Genomic DNA, 22,638 nt, shown 5'->3' on the forward strand with positions numbered 1-22,638 from the left:
TCATATTACACCCAGTGGGTCCCTAACTATGTGGACAAGGCCCGCCCACTCACCAAGTCCACTGTTTTTCCCCTGACGGCTGAGGCCCGCCAGGCCTTCAACCACATCAAGGCGGACATCGCCAAGGCCACGATGCACGCAGTCGGCGAGACCCTCCTTTCAGGTGGAGAGCGATGCACCAGACGTAGCTCTGGCCGCCACCCTCAACCAGGTGGGCAGACCCGTGGCTTTCGTTCCCGCACCCTCCATGCCTCCGAAATCCGGCACTCCTCTGTCGAAAAGGAGGCCCAGGTCATTGTGGAAGCTGTGCGACATTGGCGGCATTACCTGGCCGGCAGGAGATTCATTCTCCTCACTGACCGATGGTCGGTTGCCTTCATGTTTAACAATACGCAGCGGGGCAAGATCAAAAATGACAAGATCTTGAGGTGGAGGATCAAGCTCTCCACCTATAACTATGAGATCTTGTATCGCCCGGGGAAGCTCAATGAGCCCCCTGATGCCCTATCACGCGGTACATGAGCCAGCGCACAAGTGGACCGACTCCGGGCTCTCCACAATGACCTCTGCCACCCGGGGGTTACCCGGTTCTTCCATTTTGTCAAGGCCCACACCCTGCCCTACTCCATTGAAGAGATCAGGACCGTAACCAGAGACTGCCAAGTCTGCGCAGAGTGCAAGCCGCACTTCTACCGGCCAGATAGAGCGCACCTGGTGAAGGCCTCCCGCCCCTTTGAGCGCCTCAGCATGGACTTCAAAGGGCCCCTCCCCTCCACTGACCGCAATGTGTACTTCCTCAATGTAATTGATGAGTACTCCCGGTTCCCTTTCGCCATCCCATGCCCCGACATGACTTCTGCCACGGTCATCAAAGCCCTGCACACCATCTTCGCTCTGTTCGGTTTCCCCACCTACATCCACAGCGATTGGGGATCCTCCTTCATGAGTGATGAGCTGCGTCAGTTCCTGCTCAGCAAGGGCATCGGCCCGAGCAGGACGACCGGCTACAACCCCCGGGGAAACGCCAGGTGGAGAGGGAGAACGGGACGGTCTGGAAGGCCGTCCAGCTGGCCTTTCGGTCTAGGAATCTCCCGGTCTCCCGCTGGCATGAGGTCCTCCCCGATGCGCTCCACTCCATTCGGTCGCTCCTGTGCACCGCCACTAATGAGACCCCTCACGAACGTGTGTTTGCCTTCCCCAGGAATTCCACCTCTGGGGTCTCGCTACCAACATGGCTGACAGTTCCTGGACCCGTCCTCCTCCAGAAGCATGTGCCATAAATCGGACCCCTTGGTTGAGAAAGTCCACCTCCTCCATGCAAACCCGCTGTACGCTTACGTGGCACACCCCGCTGTACATCTACGTGCCACACACCTCCGGGACCTGGCACCCACTGGGTCCCCACCCACAACCCCCGACCTGACACCGCAACCCCCACCCCAGCAGGATCTGTCCCCTCACTGGATCCACTAAGGGGTGACGAGGACAACACGCTCCCGGAGTCACAGGTGACCACGTTGGTGCCCACATCACCACCAGGACTGAGGTGATCGCAGTGGAGGGTCAGAACCCTCGACAGACTCAATCTGTAATGTTTATCTTCAACCCCGCCGGACTCTTTTTTTTTTTTTAAAACAGAGGGTGAATGTGGTAAACACCACTAGTAACACATTGCATGTATTACGGTACTGCCCATGTATTACAGGTACTACAGTAAATCCCAGCCTGCTGGCTCCTCCCAGCAGGCGGCGTGTATGCTCTCCTGCGCTGCTCCCATTCTGGTTCCAGCTGCAGGAGGCACAACATCTTGTGCAATAAAGCCTCAATTGTTTCACCATTCTCATCTCGTGGTAATTGACGGTACATCACAAGAGTTACACATTATAAGCATACACATCTTAACCCAACAACCACAGTTTTGGATTATGTCTATTTTTACTATTTGCGGGCATTTTAATACTATATTGCGGCCCGTATCTATTAGGACACAAGTTAATCCTCAGTCCATCCGTGGAAGTCCATCACCTGCATGTAATTAAACACAATTAAGATATAATTAACAATGGTTGGTGGGGCACCATGGTGGCGCAGTGGTTAGCATTGCTGCCTCACGGTGCCTAGGTCCCAGGTGTCATAATATACACCAGTATATCATGGTGCAGACACACACACACACTGATGGACATGCAGTGGGACCAATCAGCATACACAACACTGCAGCCAATCACCAGTGAGAGCACACGCACTATAAAGACAGGGGACAGGAGAGTTCCCGCTCATTCTAGTAGCAGCCAGCTCGGAACACAGAGCTCACAGCCTGCAACACAGACATTCACCATGTGCGGAGTGCATCACCTGGTTAGGACTAGGCAAGAGTTAAAGCTGGTATTGCATTTACCTACAGTTCAAGTATGTTAATATAGTTGCACCACTTCCAGTGTTGGTGACCTGTTTGTGATCCAGAACACCCAACACATCATGGTACAAGGAGTGGTTGCATACTAGCACTTCTGAGACCCACCTGCAACTAATCAGCATTCCGGCATCCTGAAGTATGGAGAGCATCAACCCGCCGCCGCCGCTCCGCATCGCTGGCACCTCAGCGTACAGGACAACCAGCAACGATACCCAGGCAAGGTGTTCAAGATCTGGGTTCCGCAGCAGCTCCAGTGCCACGGTGATCTCCGCGAAAACTGGCGGGCCTTCCGGCAAAAGTTTGAAATCTTCCTGCTGGCAGCCGAACTAGAAGACTTGGCCGATCCTGAAATAACAGAGCTTCTCCTCACCACTGCCGGTGCCAGAGCAGAAGAAATCTTTAAAAAATTCAAGTTCTCCAAGGGGCAAAACAGGAGCGACTTCCAGGCAGTCCTGGACAAATTCGGCAAATACTGTGAGGAAAACACACTCCAACCAGCAAGAAAAGGTAAGAGAAGCGCCAGTACTCACCTCGAAGCCGAAATCCCAGAGCAGAGAACGATTTTGGTCGGCGGCCATCTTTCTAAAGGGACTGCACTTGCGCAGTTGCGCGACGCCGCGCATGCGCAATCACGAAAACGGCCATCAGTAAAGGAACCGCGATCTGCGCATGTACAAATGCCTCCTTCGTGTTACATCACGCGCGTCATGATGTCAGAGGCCCCGAACCACACCCATTTAAATGGGAAACATCCCAAATCAAAGAAAAAATCTTTTAAAGCTGTAAAACAACCTTCCTTCACCTGGACTGACAGCACAATGCCTCAAATTGAATCAGGAAATGAAATAAACCTCCAAAGAACCCTGCAACAAGCAGTTACCTACACCCAAACTGAGTCCGCTTTCGACTTCCCGCAGACCAGTGACACCGAGGACCCGAGGGAGCCTTTTCGATTCGCTGTTATAACAAAGAACAGGCTGTCCCCGAATCAAAACCACCAGCCGCTGTCGGTGCATAGCATTGATCTAGACGACGAGTGGTGTGCCACCCTGACGGTCAACCGATCCCAGATACGATTCCGGCTGGACACGGGTGCTTCCGCTAATCTCCTAGCGTGGTCAGCCTTTCAGACCCTTGGGGTTAAACTAACCATTTTTCCGTCGACCTGCCAACTAGTGGACTACAATGGCAACGTCATTCCTGCTACCGGTTCATGCCAACTCGAAGTGACGCACAACTCGCGAAAAGCCATCCTTCCCTTCGAGATTGTGGGCTCCTCGAAGGACTGTGCTAGGCGCACGGGCGTGTAAACTCCTAAACCTCGTTCAACGAGTACACTCTCTCTCTCTCTCTCTCTCTCCAGATGACACATCTGCCTTCCAGGATGCGGACTTCAGGGCGCAACTCAATGCCATCATCGACCAGCACCGCAACGCTTTCAAAGGCATGGGCACACTTCCATACACTGGAAGCGTATCCTGCTCAAACAAGGCAGAGCCTGTGGTTCATTTTTTTTACATAGAATTTACAGTGCAGAAGGAGGCCATTCGGCCCATCGAGTCTGCACTGGCTTTTGGAAGAGCACCCTACCCAAGGTCAACACATCCACCCCACCCTCATACCCAGTAACCCCACCCAACACTAAGGGCAATTTTGGACTCTAAGGGCAATTTAGTGTGGCCAATCCACTTAACCTGCACATCTTTGGACTGTGGGAGGAAACCGGAGCACCTGGAGGAAACCCACGCGCACACGGGGAGGATGTGCAGACTTCGCACAGACAGTGACCCAAGCCGGAATCGAACCTGGGGCCCTGGAGCTGTGAAGCAATTGTGCTATCCACAATGCTACCGTGCTGCCCTCGTGCACCTCGCAGAGTCCAAGCACCCCTCAAGGACCGCCTCAAGCAGCAGCTGCAGGACCTCCAGGACTAAGGAGTGCTCTCCAGAGTGACGGAACCAACCGACTGGGTCAGTTCCATGGTGTGCGTAAAGAAGCCCTCCAGCGGACTTCCGGGTGCGGCGACGACCAGCTGAGTCGCACGTTTCGGCAGCTCCCGGTGGAACGGACTTTTGGGCTCTTAATAGGAGCCCCATCGGCAATTTTAACGGCAAATAACACTGCGGTAATCCAGAAGGGAATCCCCCCTGGACACGGATGGAAAAAAGAGAGGAAAGTAGCCGGATTGCGGTGGATCCTCTAGAGCAGCAGCCAGGAAGGCAGGCACAAAGCAAGATGGCGTCGGAAGGAGGCAATTTAATATGGGGCCCTGACCAACAAGAGTTCCTGCGGCGTTGCGTAGATGAACTCAAAAAGGAGATGAAGAAGGAGCTGTTGGCCCCGATATTACAAGCGATTGAGGGGCTAAAGGAGGAGCAAAAGACCCAGGAACAGGAGCTTCGGGTCGTGAAGGCAAAGGCTGCTGAGAATGAGGACGACATACAGGGCCTGGTGGTGAAAACGGAGATCCACGAGGCACAACACAAAAGATGTGTGGAAAGGCTGGAGGTGCTGGAGAATAATGCGAGGAGGAAGAACCTAAGGATTCTTGGTCTTCCCGAAGGTGCAGAAGGGGCGGACGTCGGGGCATATGTGAGCACGATGCTGCACTCGTTAATGGGATCGGGGGCCCCGACGGGTCCGCTGGAGGTGGAGGGAGCCTATCGGGTTATGGCGCGAAGACCGAGGGCTGGAGAAATTCCTCGATCAATAGTGGTGAGATTTCTCCGATATAAGGACAGAGAGATGGTCCTCAGATGGGCAAAGAAAACTCGGAGCAGTAGGTGGGAGAATGCGGTGATCCGCGTATATCAAGATTGGAGTGCGGAGGTGGCGAGAAGGAGGGCAAGCTTTAATCGGGCCAAGGCGGTGTTGCATAAAAGGAAGGTCAAATTCGGAATGCTGCAACCGGCAAGACTGTGGGTCACACATCTAGGGAAACACCACTACTTCGAAACGGCAGACGAGGCGTGGACATTTATTGTCGAGGAGAAGCTGGAGTGAGCGGGCCAGAAAAAAAAAAGAAAAAGAACGTTTGGGACAAAAGTGGGGGGGTGAATTTGTGGGATGAAGTGGGGAAAAGGGGGAAGAGAGGACTTCCCAAGTTGTTAAACCTGCGACTCTGTAACTTCTCTCTCTTCCCCATGTCGTGGGGGAGGGGGTGAGGGAGGATGAGGAGCTGAGGGCGCCGGCCATTGGGGGCGGGCCAAAAGGGAAGCGCGGGCTTTGTTCCCGCGCTTTGGTAATCAGGGCGGGAACAGGGAAGCAGGAAGGAGGGGGCCTCGCACAGTGTGAGCCGAGGTCACGGGGGGAAGCTGAGGTCGGCCAGAGTTTGCTGACTTCTGGGAGCAACATGGGGGGTGCAATTACGCTAGCTTGGGATCTAGCGGGGGGGGGGTTCACTGGGTTGCTGCTGCTGGGGAGAAGGGGGAGCTGGTATGGGAGAGGGGGGTCGGGGCGGGGGGGGCGCCGCCTGGGGGAGATACAGCTACGTGGGAACCGGGTGAGGAGCTGGATTGAAAAAGGAAATGGCTAGTCGTCAAGGGGGGGGGTAAAGAGCCCCCCAACCCGGTTGATCACGTGGAATGTGAGAGGGCTGAACGGGCCGATTAAGAGGGCACGGGTACTCGCACACCTAAAGAAACTTAAGGCAGATGTGGTTATGCTTCAGGAGACGCATCTGAAACTGATAGACCAGGTTAGACTTCGCAAAGGATGGGTGGGGCAGGTGTTTCATTCGGGGCTAGATGCAAAAAACAGGGGGTGGCCATACTAGTGGGGAAGCGGGTAATGTTTGAGGCAAAGACTATAGTGGTGGATAGCGGGGGCAGATACGTGATGGTGAGTGGCAAACTGCAAGGGGAGACGGTGGTATTAGTGAACGTGTATGCCCCGAACTGGGATAATGCCAATTTTATGAAGCGTATGTTAGGACGAATCCCGGACCTAGAAGTGGGGAAGTTGGTAATGGGTGGAGACTTTAATACGGTGCTGGACCCAGGGCTGGACAGATCGAGGTCCAGGACCGGAAGGAGGCCGGCTGCAGCTAGGGTGCTTAAGGATTTTATGGTGCAGATGGGAGGAGTAGATCCCTGGAGATTTAGTAGACCTAGGAGTAAAGAGTTTTCGTTTTTCTCCTATGTACATAAAGTATTTTCACGAATAGATTTTTTTGTTTTGGGAAGGGCACTGATCCCAAAGGTGACGGGGACGGAGTACACGGCTATAGCCATCTCGGATCATGCTCCACACTGGGTGGACCTGGAGATAGGGGAAGAAAAACAACAGCTTCCACCCTGGAGAATGGACATGGGATTATTGGCAGATGAGGGGGGGTGTTTAAGGGTGAGGGGGTGTCTTGAAAGGTACTTGGAAATTAATGATAATGGGGAGGTACAGATGGGAGTGGTCTGGGAGGCACTGAAGGCAGTGGTTAGAGGGGAGCTGATATCTATTAGGGCACATAAAGGAAAGCAGGAGGGTAGGGAAAGGGAGCGGTTGTTGAAAGAACTTCTGAGGGTGGACAGACAATACGCGGAGGCACCGGAGGAGGGACTGTACAGGGAAAGGCAAAGGCTACATGTAGAATTTGACTTGTTGACTACGGGTAATGCAGAGGCACAATGGAGGAAGGCACAGGGTGTACAGTACAAATATGGGGCGAAGGCGAGTAGGTTGTTGGCCCACCAACTGAGGAAAAGGGGAGCAGCGAGGGAGATACGGGGGGTGAGAGATGAGGAGGGAGAGATGGAGCGGGGAGCGGAGAGAGTGAATGGAGTGTTCAAGGCATTTTATGAAAGATTATATGAAGCGCAGCCCCCGGACGGGAAGGAGAGAATGATGTGCTTTCTGGATCAGCTGGAATTTCCTAAGGTGGAGGAGCAGGAGAGAGTGGGGCTGGCAGCACAGATTGAGACGGAGGAAGTAGTGAAAGGGATTGGGAGCATGCAGGCAGGGAAGGCCCCGGGACCAGACGGATTCCCAGTTGAATTCTATAAGAAATATTTGGACATGCTGGCCCCGCTACTGATGAGAACCTTTAATGAGGCGAGGGAAAGGGGGCAGCTGCCCCCGACTATGTCAGAGGCAACGATATCGCTCCTCCTAAAGAAGGAAAAAGACCCGCTGCAATGCGGGTCCTCCAGGCCCATTTCCCTCCTGAATGTGGATGCTAAGATTCTGGCCAAGGTAATGGCAATGAGGATAGAGGATTGTGTCCCGGGGGTGGTCCATGAGGACCAAACTGGGTTTGTGAAGGGGAGACAGCTGAATACAAATATACGGAGGCTGCTAGGGGTAATGATGATGCCCCCACCAGAGGGGGAAGCGGAGATAGTGGTGGCGATGGATGCCGAGAAAGCATTTGATAGAGTGGAGTGGGATTATTTGTGGGAGGTGTTGAGGAGATTTGGCTTTGGGTACAGTTGCTGTATAGGGCCCCGATGGCGAGCGTGGTCACGAATGGACGGGGGTCTGACTATTTTCGGCTCCATAGAGGGACGAGGCAGGGATGTCCTCTGTCCCCGTTATTGTTTGCATTGGCGATTGAACCCCTGGCCATAGCACTGAGGGGTTCCAGGAAGTGGAGGGGAGTACTTAGTGGGGGAGAAGAACACCGGGTATCTCTGTATGCAGATGATTTGTTGCTATATGTGGCGGACCCGGCGGAGGGGATGCCAGAGATAATGTGGATACTTGGGGAGTTTGGGGATTTTTCAGGGTATAAACTGAACATGGGGAAAAGTGAGTTATTTGTGGTGCATCCGGGGGAGCAGAGCAGAGAGATAGAGGATTTACCATTGAGGAAGGTAACAAGGGACTTCCGGTACCTGGGGATCCAGATAGCCAAGAATTGGGGTACATTACATAGGCTTAATTTAACACGGTTGGTGGAACAGATGGAGGAGGATTTCAAGAGATGGGACATGGTGTCCCTGTCATTGGCAGGTAGGGTGCAGGCGGTTAAAATGGTGGTCCTCCCGAGATTCCTTTTTGTGTTCCAGTGCCTCCCGGTGGTGATCACGAAGGCTTTTTTCAAAAGAATTGAGAAGAGCATTATGAGTTTTGTGTGGGCTGGGAAGACCCCGAGAGTGAGGCGGGGATTCTTGCAACGTAGCAGGGACAGGGGGGAGCTGGCACTACCGAGCCTAAGTGAGTACTACTGGGCCGCCAATGTTTCAATGGTGTGTAAGTGGATGGGAGAAGGGGAGGGAGCGGCGTGGAAGAGATTGGAGAGGGCGTCCTGCAGGGGGACTAGCCTGCAAGCAATGGTGACGGCGCCGTTGCCGTTCTCACCAAAGAAATACACCACAAGCCCGGTGGTGGTGGCTACATTGAAAATTTGGGGGCAGTGGAGACAGCATGGGGAGGGTCGGGAGCTTCGGTGCGGTCCCCGATAAGAAACAATCATAGGTTCGTTCCGGGGAGAATGGATGGGGGATTTGGAGCATGGCAAAGAGCTGGGGTAGTACAACTAAGAGATCTATTTGTAGATGGGACGTTTGCGAGTCTGGGAGCGCTGACGGAGAAATATGGGTTGCCCCAAGGGAATGCATTTCGGTATATGCAATTGAGGGCTTTTGCGAGGCAACAGGTGAGGGAATTCCCGCAGCTCCTGACGCAGGAAGTGCAGGATAGAGTGATCTCAGAGACATGGGTGGGGGACGGTAAGGTAGTGGACATATACAGGGAGATGAGGGACGAGGGGGAGATCATGGTAGATGAGCTGAAAGGGAAATGGGCAGAAGAACTGGGGGAGGAGATTGAGGAGGGGCTGTGGGCTGATGCCCTATGTAGGGTAAACTCATCGTCCTCGTGTGCCAGGCTAAGCCTGATACAATTTAAGGTGTTACACAGGGCGCATATGACTGGAGCACGGCTTAGTAAATTTTTGGGGGTAGAGGATAGGTGTGCGAGATGCTCGAGAGGCCCAGCGAATCACACCCACATGTTCTGGTCATGCCCGGCACTACAGGGGTTCTGGGTGGGGGTGGCAAAGGTGCTTTCGAAGGTGGTGGGGGTCCGGGTCGAACCAAGCTGGGGGTTGGCTATATTTGGGGTTGCAGAAGAGCCGGGAGTGCAGGAGGCGAGAGAGGTCGACGTGTTGGCCTTTGCGTCCCTAGTAGCCCGGCGCAGGATACTGTTAATGTGGAAGGAAGCCAAACCCCCGGGTGTGGAGACCTGAATAAACGATATGGCAGGGTTTATAAAGTTAGAACGGATCAAGTTCGTGTTAAGGGGTTCGGCTCGGGTTCACCAGGCGGTGGCAACCGTTCGTCGACTACCTCACAGAAAGATAGAGGGAATGGAAAAGAAGTAGACAACAGCAGCAACCCGGGGGGGGGAGGGCGGGGGGGAGGAATCGGTCGGACTCTCAGGGATGTTATTGTATATGTATAGGTATTTGGTATATGTAATTGTATATTGGATTGTTGGACTGTATTTTTGGAGAGTATTTATTTTGGACAAGGCAGTTGCCATTTAGTTTTGTTTTTTGTTTTTGTTTATATATTATTTATTTATTTGTTTAAAACTGGCCACGGTTATTTATATTGCTTTATTGTTGTGTAAAAGAAACACTACGTACTGTTATGTTTGGCCAAAAAACTTGAATAAAATATATTTTTTTAAAAAAGAAGCCCTCCAGCAAGCTCCGGATCTGCATTGACCCAAAGGATCTGAATCGCAACATAATGAGGGAGCATTACTGTATCCCCAAGCGTGAGGAGATCACGTGCGAGATGGCTCGGGCCAACACCTTCACCAAACTTGACGCCTCGAAAGGATTCTGGCAAATTCAACTAGACCGGTCCAGCAGAAAGCTGTGTACCTTTAATACCACGTTTGGCAGATACTGCTACAACAGGATGCCGTTTGGGATTATATCGGCATCAGAAGTATTCCACCGGATCATGGAGCAAATGATGGAGGGCATTGAGGGTGTGCACGTCCATGTTGACGACATCATCATTTGGTCCACCACCCCGCAGGAGCATATCAGTCGCCTCCAGCGTGTTTTCAAACGAATACGGGACCAAGGCCTTTGCCTCAACAGAGCTAAATGTTCCTTCGGCCAGAAGGAACTCAAGTTCCTAGGGGACCACATCTCCCGGTTGGGTGTGCGGCCGGATGCGGACAAGGTGGCAGCCATCGCAGCCATGCAGAAGCCAGCGGATAAGAAGGCGGTCCTCCGATTTTTGGGCATGGTCAACTTCCTGGGGGAGTTCATCCCCAACCTCGCCTCCCATACCACAGCTCTCGGAACCTGGTCAGGAAGTCGACAGACTTCTAATGGCTTCCCGCCCATGAGCGCGAATGGGAGGAGCTTAAGACCAAGCTTACCACGACCCCGGTATTGGCATTTTTTGATCCCACGAAGGAAACAAAAATTTCAACGGATGCCAGCCAATCAGGCATTGGGGCGGTGCTCCTGCAACGCGATGAGGCCTCATCATGGGCCCCCATTGCATATGCGTCACGTGCCATGACCCCCACGGAACAGTGCTACGCGCAGATCGAAAAGGAGTGCCTGGGCCTGTTGACTGGGGTCGACAAATTTCATGATTACATGTACGGCCTCCCCCAATTCACTGTCGAGACCGACCATCGCCCGCTGGTTAACATTATACAAAAAGGCCTGAATGATATGACCCCTCGCCTCCAGTGCATTCTGCTTAAACTCCGGCGGTACGATTTCCAGCTCCTATACACCCCGGGCAAGGACCTGATCATAGCCGACGCTCTGTCCAGGGCAGTCAACACCCCGTGTGATCCAGAGGGGTTCGTCTGCCAGATTGACACCCATGTGGTCTTCACGGCCTCCAATCTGCCGGCCACGGATGAACGCCTTATCCACATTCGCCGCGAGACTGCGGCTGACCCCCTACTATAACGTGTCATGCACCACATGACGGACGGATGGCTCAAGGGCCAACGCCCGCAGTTCTACAATATCCGAGACGATCTGGCAGTAGTCGATGGTGTCCTCCTGAAGCTGGACCACATCGTGATCCCGCACAGCATGCGCCAGCTCGTTTTGGAACAGCTACACGAGGGCCATCGTGGCGTGGAGAAGTGCCGAGGGAGAGCCCAAGAGGCTGTGTACTGGCCCGGCATCAATGAGGACATCGCCAACACAGTGCTCAACTGCCCCAGCTGTCAGCAGTTCCAGCCGGCAAAACCACGTGAGACCCTACAGCCCCATGAGTTGGTCACGTCCCCTTGGTCTAAGGTAGGCTGTAAAACAACCTTCCTTCACCTGGACTGTTCCATGCGCTCGGCAGGGACTATGTTCTGATTGTAGACTATTTTTCGAACTACCCGGAGGTCGTACGCCTGCACAACATAACATCGGCGGTCATCCGTGCCTGCAAGGAGACCGTTGCTTGTCACGGCATCCCACTCACTGCGATGTCGGACAATGGCCCCTGCTTCGCGAGCCAGGAATGGTCCAACTTTGCCAGCAGGTACAACTTTGTGCATGTGACATTCTGTCCCCTGCACCCCCAATCCAATGGTAAAGCGGAAAAGGGCGTCCACATCATCAAACGGCTCCTCTGCAAGGCTGCCGATGCAGGATCCGCCTTCTACCTCGCCTTGCTGGCCTATCGTTCGGCCCCACTCTCCACGGGCCTGTCGCCAGCCCAGCTGCTCATGGGTCGCACCCTCAGGACCACGGTGCCGTCCATTCACGTCCCAGACCTCGACCACATTCCGGTCCTTCGGCGGATGCAACAATCTCGTGCACAACATAAGGCGGCGCATGACGTTCGGGCGACTGATCTCCCTGCTCTGGCGCCGGATGACAACGTCCGCATCCATCTTCCGGAGGGTGGCTGGTCTGCAACTGCTGTGGTTCTTCGGCAGGTGTCTCCCCACTCGTTCCTGGTTCGTCTGCCAGATGGTTCCATTCGCCGCCGCAATCGGCGTGCCCTTTGTCTTGTTCCACGCTCGCTACGTGATCCTCCACAGGTGCCACGCCCTCCTGTTGTCCCCAACCTGGACTATGTGGAGATTCCGAATACTCTGCATCCTCCTCACTCTGCCGTGGAACAGCCCGTTCCTCAGCCGGTGGCTCCTGACCCACCCTTGAGGCGGTCAACCAGAATTTGTTGCCCACCTCAGAGACTTTACTTATGCATTTTACGATGTTGGACTCTCTGATCTGTTCTGTTATCCTGTTTCATCGTTCCAGTAGTTTGTATATAACGTTCATTGCACCAGCCATCTTCCTGTGTAAATAGATTAGCCTCATGTACATAGTCATGTAAATGACACGCACACACATAGTCAGGTACATTCACTACACGATATTTATTGTCACGCAGGCACATATTCTTTATATAAAAGGGGGGATGTCATAATATACACCAGTATATCATGGTGCAGACACACACACACACACTGATGGACATGCAGTGGGACCAATCAGCATACACAACACTGCAGCCAATCACCAGTGAGAGCACACGCACTATAAAGACAGGGGACAGGAGAGTTCCCGCTCATTCTAGTAGCAGCCAGCTCGGAGCACAGAGCTCACAGCCTGCAACACAGATATTCACCATGTGCTGAGTGCATCACCTGGTTAGGACTAGGCAAGAGTCAACAGTTAAAGCTGGTATTGCATTTTCCCACAGTTCAAGTATGTTAATGTAGTTAACCTTATAATAAAACAGAGTTGCACCACTTCCGGTGTTGGTGACCTGTTTATGATCCAGAACACCCAACACATCACCAGGTTCGATCCCGACTCTGGGTCACTGTTCGTGTGGAGTTTGCACATTCTCCCCGTGTTTGCGGGGGTTTCGCCCCCACAATCCACAGATGTGTAAAGTAGGTGGATTGGCCACGCTAAATTGCCCCTTAATTGGAAAAAATGAATTGGGTACTCTAAATGTATTAAAATAAAAATAAAAAAACAATGGTTGCCACTGGTACCTCACTGTGCCAGGTGCCCGGGTTCAATTCCGACCTCGGGTGACTGTCTGTGTAGAGTCTGTACGTTCTCCCCTTGTCTGTGTGAATTTCCTCCAGGTGTTTCGGTTTCCTCCCACAGTTCAATGATGTGCAGGTTAGGTAGATTGGCCATGCAGTGTCCAAAGGTTAAGTGGTGTTACGGGGATAGGGCAGGGGACTGGGTCTATGCAGGGTGCTCTTTCGGAGATTTGGTCCAGACTCAGTGGGCCAAATGGCCTCCTGCTGCATTGTATGAATTCTCCCTTTATTAACTTCCATCCTTCAAACAGCAGCATCAGTTGAGATTGTGGGGATTTTGTGCATTAATTGACTTCTGTTTTTGCCTCCTGAACAATAGTGATGGCACTTAAATTCTAATTAATGGGCCATGAAATGCTTTCGGACAGACTTGTCCAGGCCTCTTGCGTGTGGGGCCACATTTCCATTTTTTCTCACTTGAGCTGATGAACAGAATTTTGGAAAGATGAGATTTAGCACAACATTAAATATATATTTTTTTAATAGGGGTATGAACAGAAGAAACAACTTGCAGAGCAAAACTAAAGCAATATCATGGCAATAAACTGATCATTTGAAAAAAGAGTAATTAATAAAGATGCCCATTAGAGTATGAGAAAGTGTATGTGAGCATGTCTGGCTCACTCTCAGTCTTAGGGTACTCTCTCCCCTCACCCACTGTGAAAGTGGGTGAAAGTATGTGTTGGTATTTGGGGGTGAGGGTGAATAAGAATGCTGAGACAAGGAGTGGGCCGGACGCATACTCGTGCACTTTCTCTCTCTCTCACTGTGTCTCCCTCACTCTAGCTCTCTCTCTCTCACTCTTTCTCTCTATCTCTCACTGTCTTTGTCACTCTCTCTTTCACATGCTCACTTTCTCACATGCTCACTTTCTCATATGCTCCTCTCGCACCCTCTCCCATGCGCACGCGTCCTCTCCCTTGTGCATGAGCCCTCTCCATTGCGCACGCACCCTCTTCCTTGCACACGCACCCTCTCCCTTGTGCACGCGCCCTCTCCCTTGTGCACGCGCCCTCTCCCTTGTGCATGCGCCCTCTCCCTTGTGCACGCGCCCTCTCCCTTGCGCACGCGCCCTCTCCCTTGCGCACGCACCCTCTCCCTTGCGCACGCACCCTCACGGCCTCTCCCTCGCGCATGCGGCCTCTCCCTCGCACACGAGGCCTCTCCCTCGCGCACGCGGCCTCTCCCTCGTGCATGCCATATCACCAACATAGCAACATTGTGAGAGCAACCTTCACCACATGGATTACAGCAGTTCAAGAAGAAGGCTCACTCCTATCTTCTCCGGGGGCAACTAGGGATGGCCTTGTCAGCAATGGCCACATCAGAAGAATAAATAATGAGTAATAATACTCTGATTCAGATGTTTATTTGCTTTGCTATTAAAAGATACATTGTCGAACGAAAGAGAATATGCTGGAAAATCTCAGCAGGTTTGGCAGCATCTGTAGGGAGAGAAAAGAGCTAACGTTTCGAGTCCAATGACTCTTTGTCAAAGCGGCAAAGATGCAATATCGTTTGACTCAATTCAGCTTTATGGCAAAGCAGTTCATGTTTCAAACAATTTTGTGTGCAAAGAAATTCAACTAATTTTAAATTGATGACACCTCATAACTCTCTCCCTAATCAGTTGAAATAGTTTTCCTCTATTCATTGCATCTAAGCATTTTAGGACTTGAAAAATATATTCAAATTTCTTCTTAACCTTGTCTACTGTAGTGGAATGAATCCCAATATCTTATCTCAGTCCTAATAATCATATTTTCTGACTCCGATATCAACCTTGTGCCACACAGGGAAATCTGTCTCCTTCCAAATCTTAACCAGGAGTTTTGAGCAGTAAGCTCAGGAGAGGATCTATATTTCAGTCTTATCATCTGCCTTTGAATCAGTAAGGCTTACTTTCTCTTGTCTCTGTGTGCTAATCTGATTGTAGATCCTGTCTCAGGAGCTGGGGAGGTTCCCTGCCAAGTTACTTCTAAGCTGTGTGTCACCCTTAAGATGACACTTAACTCCTGAATTGACAAGAGGGGAGCCATGTCCTTCGCCTAACATCTTGCCCAAGAAATGGGTTATGGGGAGGATCTGACGGTTTAGTACTTTTCGTGGCACTTTCACTTGAATTTAAATATGTCTTGCACTTTTTGTATATGCAGGTAAACTCAAAAAGTGAGAGGAGCTACAATAGTTTCCAGTGCCCTCACTGCAGTCGAGTGTTCAAAGGAGTCAGCTACCTCCGTCTGCACATTAAAGCACATTTAGGTGAGTACACAAGGCACATGAGCCATACATTTGTGTTACTGTCTCTTGTGCTCAAATATTTATTGAGTGTGCTTTGGTTTATAGTTCCTTCCTCACTTCAACAGCAACTTGTATCTATATTGTACTGTTAAGATAGTAAAAAGTCCCAGGTTGCCCACAGGAACAATTAGCAGACAAAGTTTGACATTGAGTCACATTAAAAGGATATTAGGATAGCTTGATCAATGAGCTAGGTTTTATGGAGTGTCTTAAACGAAGAGAGAGAGGCAGGGAGGTTTAGGAAGATATTTCTAGAGTTTGGGGATGGGGTGACTGAAGGCCAATGGTGGAGCGAAGGAAATTGGGGATATTCAAGAGGAAAGATTTGGGGGAGTGTCGAGATCATAGAGGGTCACCAAAATAATCATCTCTTCATATCAACTCAGAATTTTTAAGAATTGAAAAAGACCATTAGTTCGAATAATTTTATTTGTTTTTCATCGATCAATTCCAATTGCTTGCCATGTCCTTCAATCCCTTCTCTCTTCTTCCTGATGAACACATCAGTACAGCTCTCTGATGGTCAATGCAGGGCACTGCCTTTACCAGATGTGCTGGTCTGGACATCACAGGAGTAGACCTGTTGCAGTCTCCCTCTGTTGCAATTTGTCTATAAAACTAATTATTTATTTTGCTTAATATGCACTCCCTTTGCAGCCAAATTCCACGCTTCATGTCTGAGGTATGATGCAAGTGAGTGCAACATATTTGAAGGTTACAGTGTTTTATTGTTACCTTTCAAGACAGGCTTGTGTTGTTGCCAAATTTAATCCGGTGGTTAAAGAGGATTTGGTTTCCTGGCTTACGATTGCATCTCTATGACCTCCTACAACCCTGTACGATCTAGGGTGGCATGGTGGCACAGTGGTTAGCACTGCTGCCTCATGGCGGTGAGAACCCAGATTCGATCCCAGCCTCGGGTCACTGTCCATGTGGAGTTTGCACATTCTCCCCGTGTTTGTGTCGGCCTCACTCCCACAACCAAAAGATGTGCAGGATAGGTGGATCGGCCATGCTAAATTGCCCCTTAATTGGAAAGAAAACAATTGGGTACTTTAAATGTATATTAAAAACCCTGTAAGATCTTTGTGCTCAATTCAGTTCTGGCCTCTTGCGCATCCCTGATTTTGTTCACTCCACAATTGGTGGCAGTGCCCTCAGCTTCCAAGGCTCTAAGCTTTGGAACTCCCTCTCTCAATCTCGCTAACTCTATTTTCTCCTTTTATAATGCTCCTTAAAACATACTTGTGTTAGCAGGTCCTCTTCATGTGGCTCATGTTTTATTACATTAAAAGTGTTTTACAAATGTAAATTTAGTAAAATAAAGATTGCCCACTGCCAGGAATGGCAAATGCCACACTGGATGCTGATGCAGCCACTGTTGACCATTTACCACACTAGGTTCCCAACTGCCTTCTGGGCTGTGCATTTACTGCATTGGTTCCTTGGACACCTTTTTTGTATATTTGGATAATGAAAGCTGGGTAGGGCTGGTGGAGGAGGATCAATGCACTGATCCTATATAGAGAGATTGAGAAATCAGTGACCTTGCATGGAAGACATTCTGGATCATAGTCTTAGAGCGGACAGAGTGAGTTTAACACAGATATAAAAGGGGGATTAGTCTCTAACACATTGATGGTTTTCAGTTTCAATCATAGGAGATGTGAATCTGCTCTTGAAGTTAACTTTTTGCCTTGACCGTGAGTAGAAAGAATAGGGGGAGAGCCCAAGTTTCAGTGGTCTTCATTATCGGGCTGTGCAGCATGTATTTGTTAAACTGACTATGTGTTCCTCCAGGTTACAAGCCCCACCAGTGTGAGCTGTGTGAGAAGGAATTTATGACCACCTACATTCTGAGGAAACACATGGAATCACACTACAATGAGCGGCGCTTCAAATGTGGGGAGTGTGGCAAACTATACAAGAGCATCGCCCATGTAAAGGAACACATGAGGGCACATTCGGATGATCGGCCGTACCCATGCCCTAAGTGTGGCAAAAGATACAAGACCAAGGTCGGAGAAACAGCACAATAAAAGGATGGGCCTGTAAACCAGTACCATGACACATTTAACTGTTGTCAGTTTGTGAGAAAGAAAGACATGCATTGTGCATTTTTATAGTGGCAGTCGTGACTTGGGATGTTTAAAAGCATTTCACAACTAATAAAGTACTTTTGCAGTGTAGTTACTTTTGTAACTTAGAACACATTTTTTTTTTTAAATTTAGACTACCCAATTCATTTTTTACAATTAAGAGGCAATTTAGCATGTTCAATCCACCTACCTTGCACATCTTTGGGTTGTGGGGGCGAAACCCACGCAAACACGGGGAGAATGTGCAAACTCCACATGGACAGTGACCCAGAGCCGGGATCGAACCTGGGACCTCGGCGCCGTGAGACTGCAGTGCTACCACTGTGCCACCGTGCTGCCCTGTAACTTAGAAAACATGGCAGTTAATTGCACACAGTAAGATCCCACAAACAACCATGTGATAACATATAATCTGTTTTAGTGATGCTAGTTAAAAGATAACTGTTGACCAGCACATAGGGGTGAACGCTGCTGCTCCAAATAGTAATGGAATCTTTTATGTCTTCTCTAAAAGGGGGTATCTATGACAGTGCAGCACTTCCTCAACACTGCACTGGGAGTATCAACCGAGATCAGTTTCTCTACTGGATCTTGAAATCCCAAACTTCAGATTCAGAAATGATAAACTATTGACACTTACATAGACAGCAGATAAGTTGACCGAGGCTTCCCCAGAATAGATTTGACTATGACCAGCCATTTTACATGAGAACATTGGGGTATTCCAGCTACATAAATTATTTGCTTCAGACTAGATATTTTGTGTGAGAGGAGCCATGTGAAATATAAGTGTCAGTCTCGGAGGGGTACCGAAGACAAATGGCGCGATTCTCTGAAATGGAGACAGAGTGTCCACGCCGTCGTGAACGCCGTTGAGGTTCAAGACGGAGCGAAACGACCCCTATCCCGACCGATTCAGGGCCTGAAAATGAGCTAGGAGCGGCGCCGCGTCATTTACGCGCGCCAGGCCTTGGCGCCGCGTAAAGGCGGCGCCGCATACATGACGCGGCCGGCGCCGCATAACTGGCGTCACCCGTGCATGCGTAGTTGCCGTCCTCTCCGAGTCCGCCCCGCAAGAGGATGTCCGACGGATCTTGCGGGGCTGCGGAAGAAAGGAGGTCCTCCTTCAGAGAGGCCGGCCCGATGATCGGTGGGCACCGATCGCGGGCCAGACCCCATTTGAGGCCCCCCCCCGGTGCAGGATCCCCCCTTGCCCCCCCCCCCCCCCCCCCGCAGGCCGCCCCCCCCAGCGTTCCCGCTGGCAGCGACCAGGTGTGGACGGCGCCGGGGGGAACCCGCCGTTTTAGGCAGGCCGCTCGGCCCATCCGGCACTGAGAATCGCGGGGGTGCCGGTGAATCGCCATTTTGGCTATCTCGGGCGATTCACTGGACCGCGCCGCGCAAAACGCGATTGTGACGATCTGGCCGCTTCCGTGAATCGTGGGAGGGCGTCGGACCGGCGTCGCGGGAAAATTTGGCGACCCAGGCGATTCTCCAAACCGGCACGGGAGCGGAGAATCGCGCCCAACATCTTTGAAGTTATGCAAAGGCAGTTAGATGTTGTAATGGATAATGAAATATTTATATGGAACCATCAGCTAGATGGGCTAAATAGCCATCCTACCTTGTATAAACCCTGTATAATAATTGAGAATAATCTGATGATTAGCATTGTAGAAGCAGCATATTAAAATAATTTGCGGAATCTTATACATCATAGTCACTGAGATTTCATGAGTGCAACATTGGAAAAGACGTGTCTCTCTGCACATTTGATTGTAGCCCAGTCTCACACACCATTTCATCATGCCTCTGTCAGACTGTACTGTGACAGGCCTATTTCTGTGCTGTTGGCAGTCACCTGTTCTTCCTGTACATTCCTGTCACAGCCCTGTCTCTACGTTTAATTGTAACCTTATTTTACCTCTAGTTTCAGTGCTGCCAATGTAATAGCACATTCTGTTCATTCTGATTGCATTTATGTAAGATCTGATTATAGCTGTGTCTCCACATTCTAATTGTAACCTTGCATCTCTGCATTCCAGTTGTAACTACTCACCTCTCTCATTTGGATTTAGTCCTTTCTGTCTGTATGTTACAATCATACCAGTCTCTTTTTACATTACATTGTAATTTTACTTGTTTACAATTAATTGTATCCCAATCTCTTATCTACATTCCAATTATCTGACTTTGTGTTCTGATTGTTGCCTCTCACTATGTTCCGATTATAATCAAATGGATGTAAAAGATCCACGGCACGATTACAGACGAGCAGGGGATTTATCCCCAGTGTCTTGGCCAATATTTATTCCTCAATCAACATAACTGAAAAACAGATTATCTGGTAATTAACACATGGTTTGTGGACGTTTTATGCGTGAAAATTGGCTGCTCGTTTCCTACATTACGGAGTGACTACAATTCCAAAGTACTGTGTTGGCTGGAAATCATTTTGGGATGTCCTAAGGTTGTGAAAAGCACTCTATAAATCCATGTTTTTTTTCTTCATACACTGAGTAGTGATTGTGTGTGGTGCAGAAAGATCTATTTACTGTTCAATTCTAATGGTTATATCTCTTTTCCAGAATGCACAGCAGGTTCACTTGAGGACACACTCTGAGGATAAGCCGTTTGCATGTGACTACTGTACTCGGGCATTTCGAGAGAAGGGCTCCCTCATTCGACATGTGCGACTCCACACAGGAGAAAAGCCGTTCACGTGCTACAAATGTGGTCGAGGCTTTGCTGAACATGGGACCCTCAATCGACATTTACGTGCCAAAGGTGGGTGTGAGATCAGGTGGGCCCCTGGTAGGGATGCAGGGCATCACAGTGGGATTAGAGTTTACAATCTACATCTCCCATTTGCTTAAATTGGTCTTGAGCTCCTGTCATTTTTAATAACAGAAACTTGTATTTATTTGGCACTTTTAATGTGGTACAATGTTGCATTGTGCTTTACAGGAGAATAATCAGGCAAAAGTTGACAAATGGTGATATTAGGACAAACGGCCAAACGATTGGTCAAAGAGGAGGGAGTGGGTTTTAAGGAATCTTTAAAGGAGCAGAGAGAGATGGAGAGTTAGTGAGGTTTTGGGAGGAAACTCAAAATGCTAAAACCTAGACAGCCAAAAACTAATGGTTTTGCTGGGAGCTGCTGAAACTTCCTGTTAAATATAATCTGCAAATAATTACAGTTCAGAGGCAGACCATTTAGCCTATCGTATCCATTCCAGCTCTCTGTAAGAGCAATTCAGCTGCCCTGCCTTCCCCCAGAGCTTTGCAAAACAATTTTTCTTCAGATAATTATCCAATTCCCCGTGGAAAACTACGATAGAATCTTGAGACTGCCACATTTGTAGGCAGTGCATTCCAGAAACTAACCAGACACCTTTTTTTTCCTCTTTGTTTAAAATTTATAGTACCCAATTCTTTTTTTTTCAATTAAGGGACAACTTAGTGTGGCCAATTCACCTAACCTGCACATCTTTGGGTTGTGGGGGTGACACCCACACAGACACGGGGAGAATGTGCAAACTCCACACGGACAGTGATTGGGGGCCGGGATCGAACCCGGGTCCTCAGTGCCGTGAAGCAACAGTGCTAATCACAACGCCACCGTGCTGCCCCAACCAGACACTGAGTGAACAGAAATTTTCTTTATGTCGCCTCTGGCTCTTTTGTCAATCACCTTAAATTGGTGTCCTCTAGTTTTTCACCCTTCTGCGTATAAGAAAAGTTTATCTCTATCTACACCTGGCTTGTCCAACCTTCGTGCATGGGTGGCCACATTTCCATTTTCTTCTCACTGAAGCCGATGAGCAAATTTCGGAAAGATAAGTTTGGCACAACATTAAACTTGCATTTTTTTAAAAATGGAGGTATGAACAAAAAGAAACAACTTGCTGTGCAAAAATAAAGCAACGTCAAAGTAATAAATTGATCATTTTAATAAGTATAAGTAATCTACATCCCAGAGTACTGAAAGAAGTGGCCCTAAAAATAGTGGATGCAATGGTGGGTTTCCAAGATTCTATGAGTCTGGAATAGTTCCTACAAATTGGAGGGTAGCTAATGTAACCCCACTATTCAAAAAGGGAGATGGAGAGAAAACAGGGAATTATAGACTAGCAAGCCTGATGTTAATAGTGAGAAAATTCTAGAATCCATTATCAAAGATGTTACAGTAGAGCACTTGAAAAACAGTGGCAGGACCGGATAGAGTCAGCATGGATTTATGAAAGGGTAATGCTTGACAAATCTACTGAAATTGTTCGAAGATATAACTAGTAGAGTTGATGAAAGGGAGCCAGTGGATGTGGTTTATTTTGACTTTCAGAAGGTTTTCAAGCCCCACATAAGCGATTAGCGTGTAAAATTAAAGCACATGGGATTAAGGGTAGTGTGTTGAGATGGGTAGAAAACTGGTTGGCAGACAGGAAAGAAAGAGTAGGAATAAATGGGTCTTTTTCCAAATGGCAGGTACCGACTCATGGGATATTGCAGGGATCGGTGCTGGGATCCCAGCTATTCACAACATAAATGATTTAGATCAGGGAACAAAATATAATATCTCCAGATTTGCAGATGACATAAAGCTGGGTGGGAGGGTGAACTGTGGGGAGGATGCAGAGATCCCTCAGTGTGATTTGAACAAGTTGATTTAGTGAGCAAATGAATGGCAGATGCAGTATAATTTGGATAAATGTGAGGTTATCCACTTTGGTAGCAAAAACAGGAAGACGGATTATTATCTGAATGGCCATCAATTAAGAGAGGGGATTGTGCAACAAGACCCGAGTGTCCTTGTACACCAGTCACTGA

The 22,638-nt window shown here is 49.7% G+C and overlaps 1 protein-coding gene across 3 annotated transcripts in view; it reads left to right on the forward strand.

Moving 5' to 3' along the window:
• e4f1 (E4F transcription factor 1) overlaps positions 1-22,638 on the forward strand; it is a 73,191-nt gene that overhangs the window by 35,200 nt on the left and 15,353 nt on the right. For all 3 annotated transcript variants that reach the window (XM_072481101.1, XM_072481099.1, XM_072481100.1), the window contains 3 exons: positions 15,568-15,673; positions 17,513-17,730; positions 20,400-20,598. In XM_072481101.1, the coding sequence (XP_072337202.1) occupies positions 15,568-15,673; positions 17,513-17,730; positions 20,400-20,598 (523 nt within the window). The remainder of the gene's footprint in view (positions 1-15,567; positions 15,674-17,512; positions 17,731-20,399; positions 20,599-22,638) is intronic.

The sequence above is a fragment of the Scyliorhinus torazame genome, chromosome 17 (assembly GCF_047496885.1).
Source record: "Scyliorhinus torazame isolate Kashiwa2021f chromosome 17, sScyTor2.1, whole genome shotgun sequence".
Lineage (NCBI taxonomy): Eukaryota > Metazoa > Chordata > Chondrichthyes > Carcharhiniformes > Scyliorhinidae > Scyliorhinus > Scyliorhinus torazame.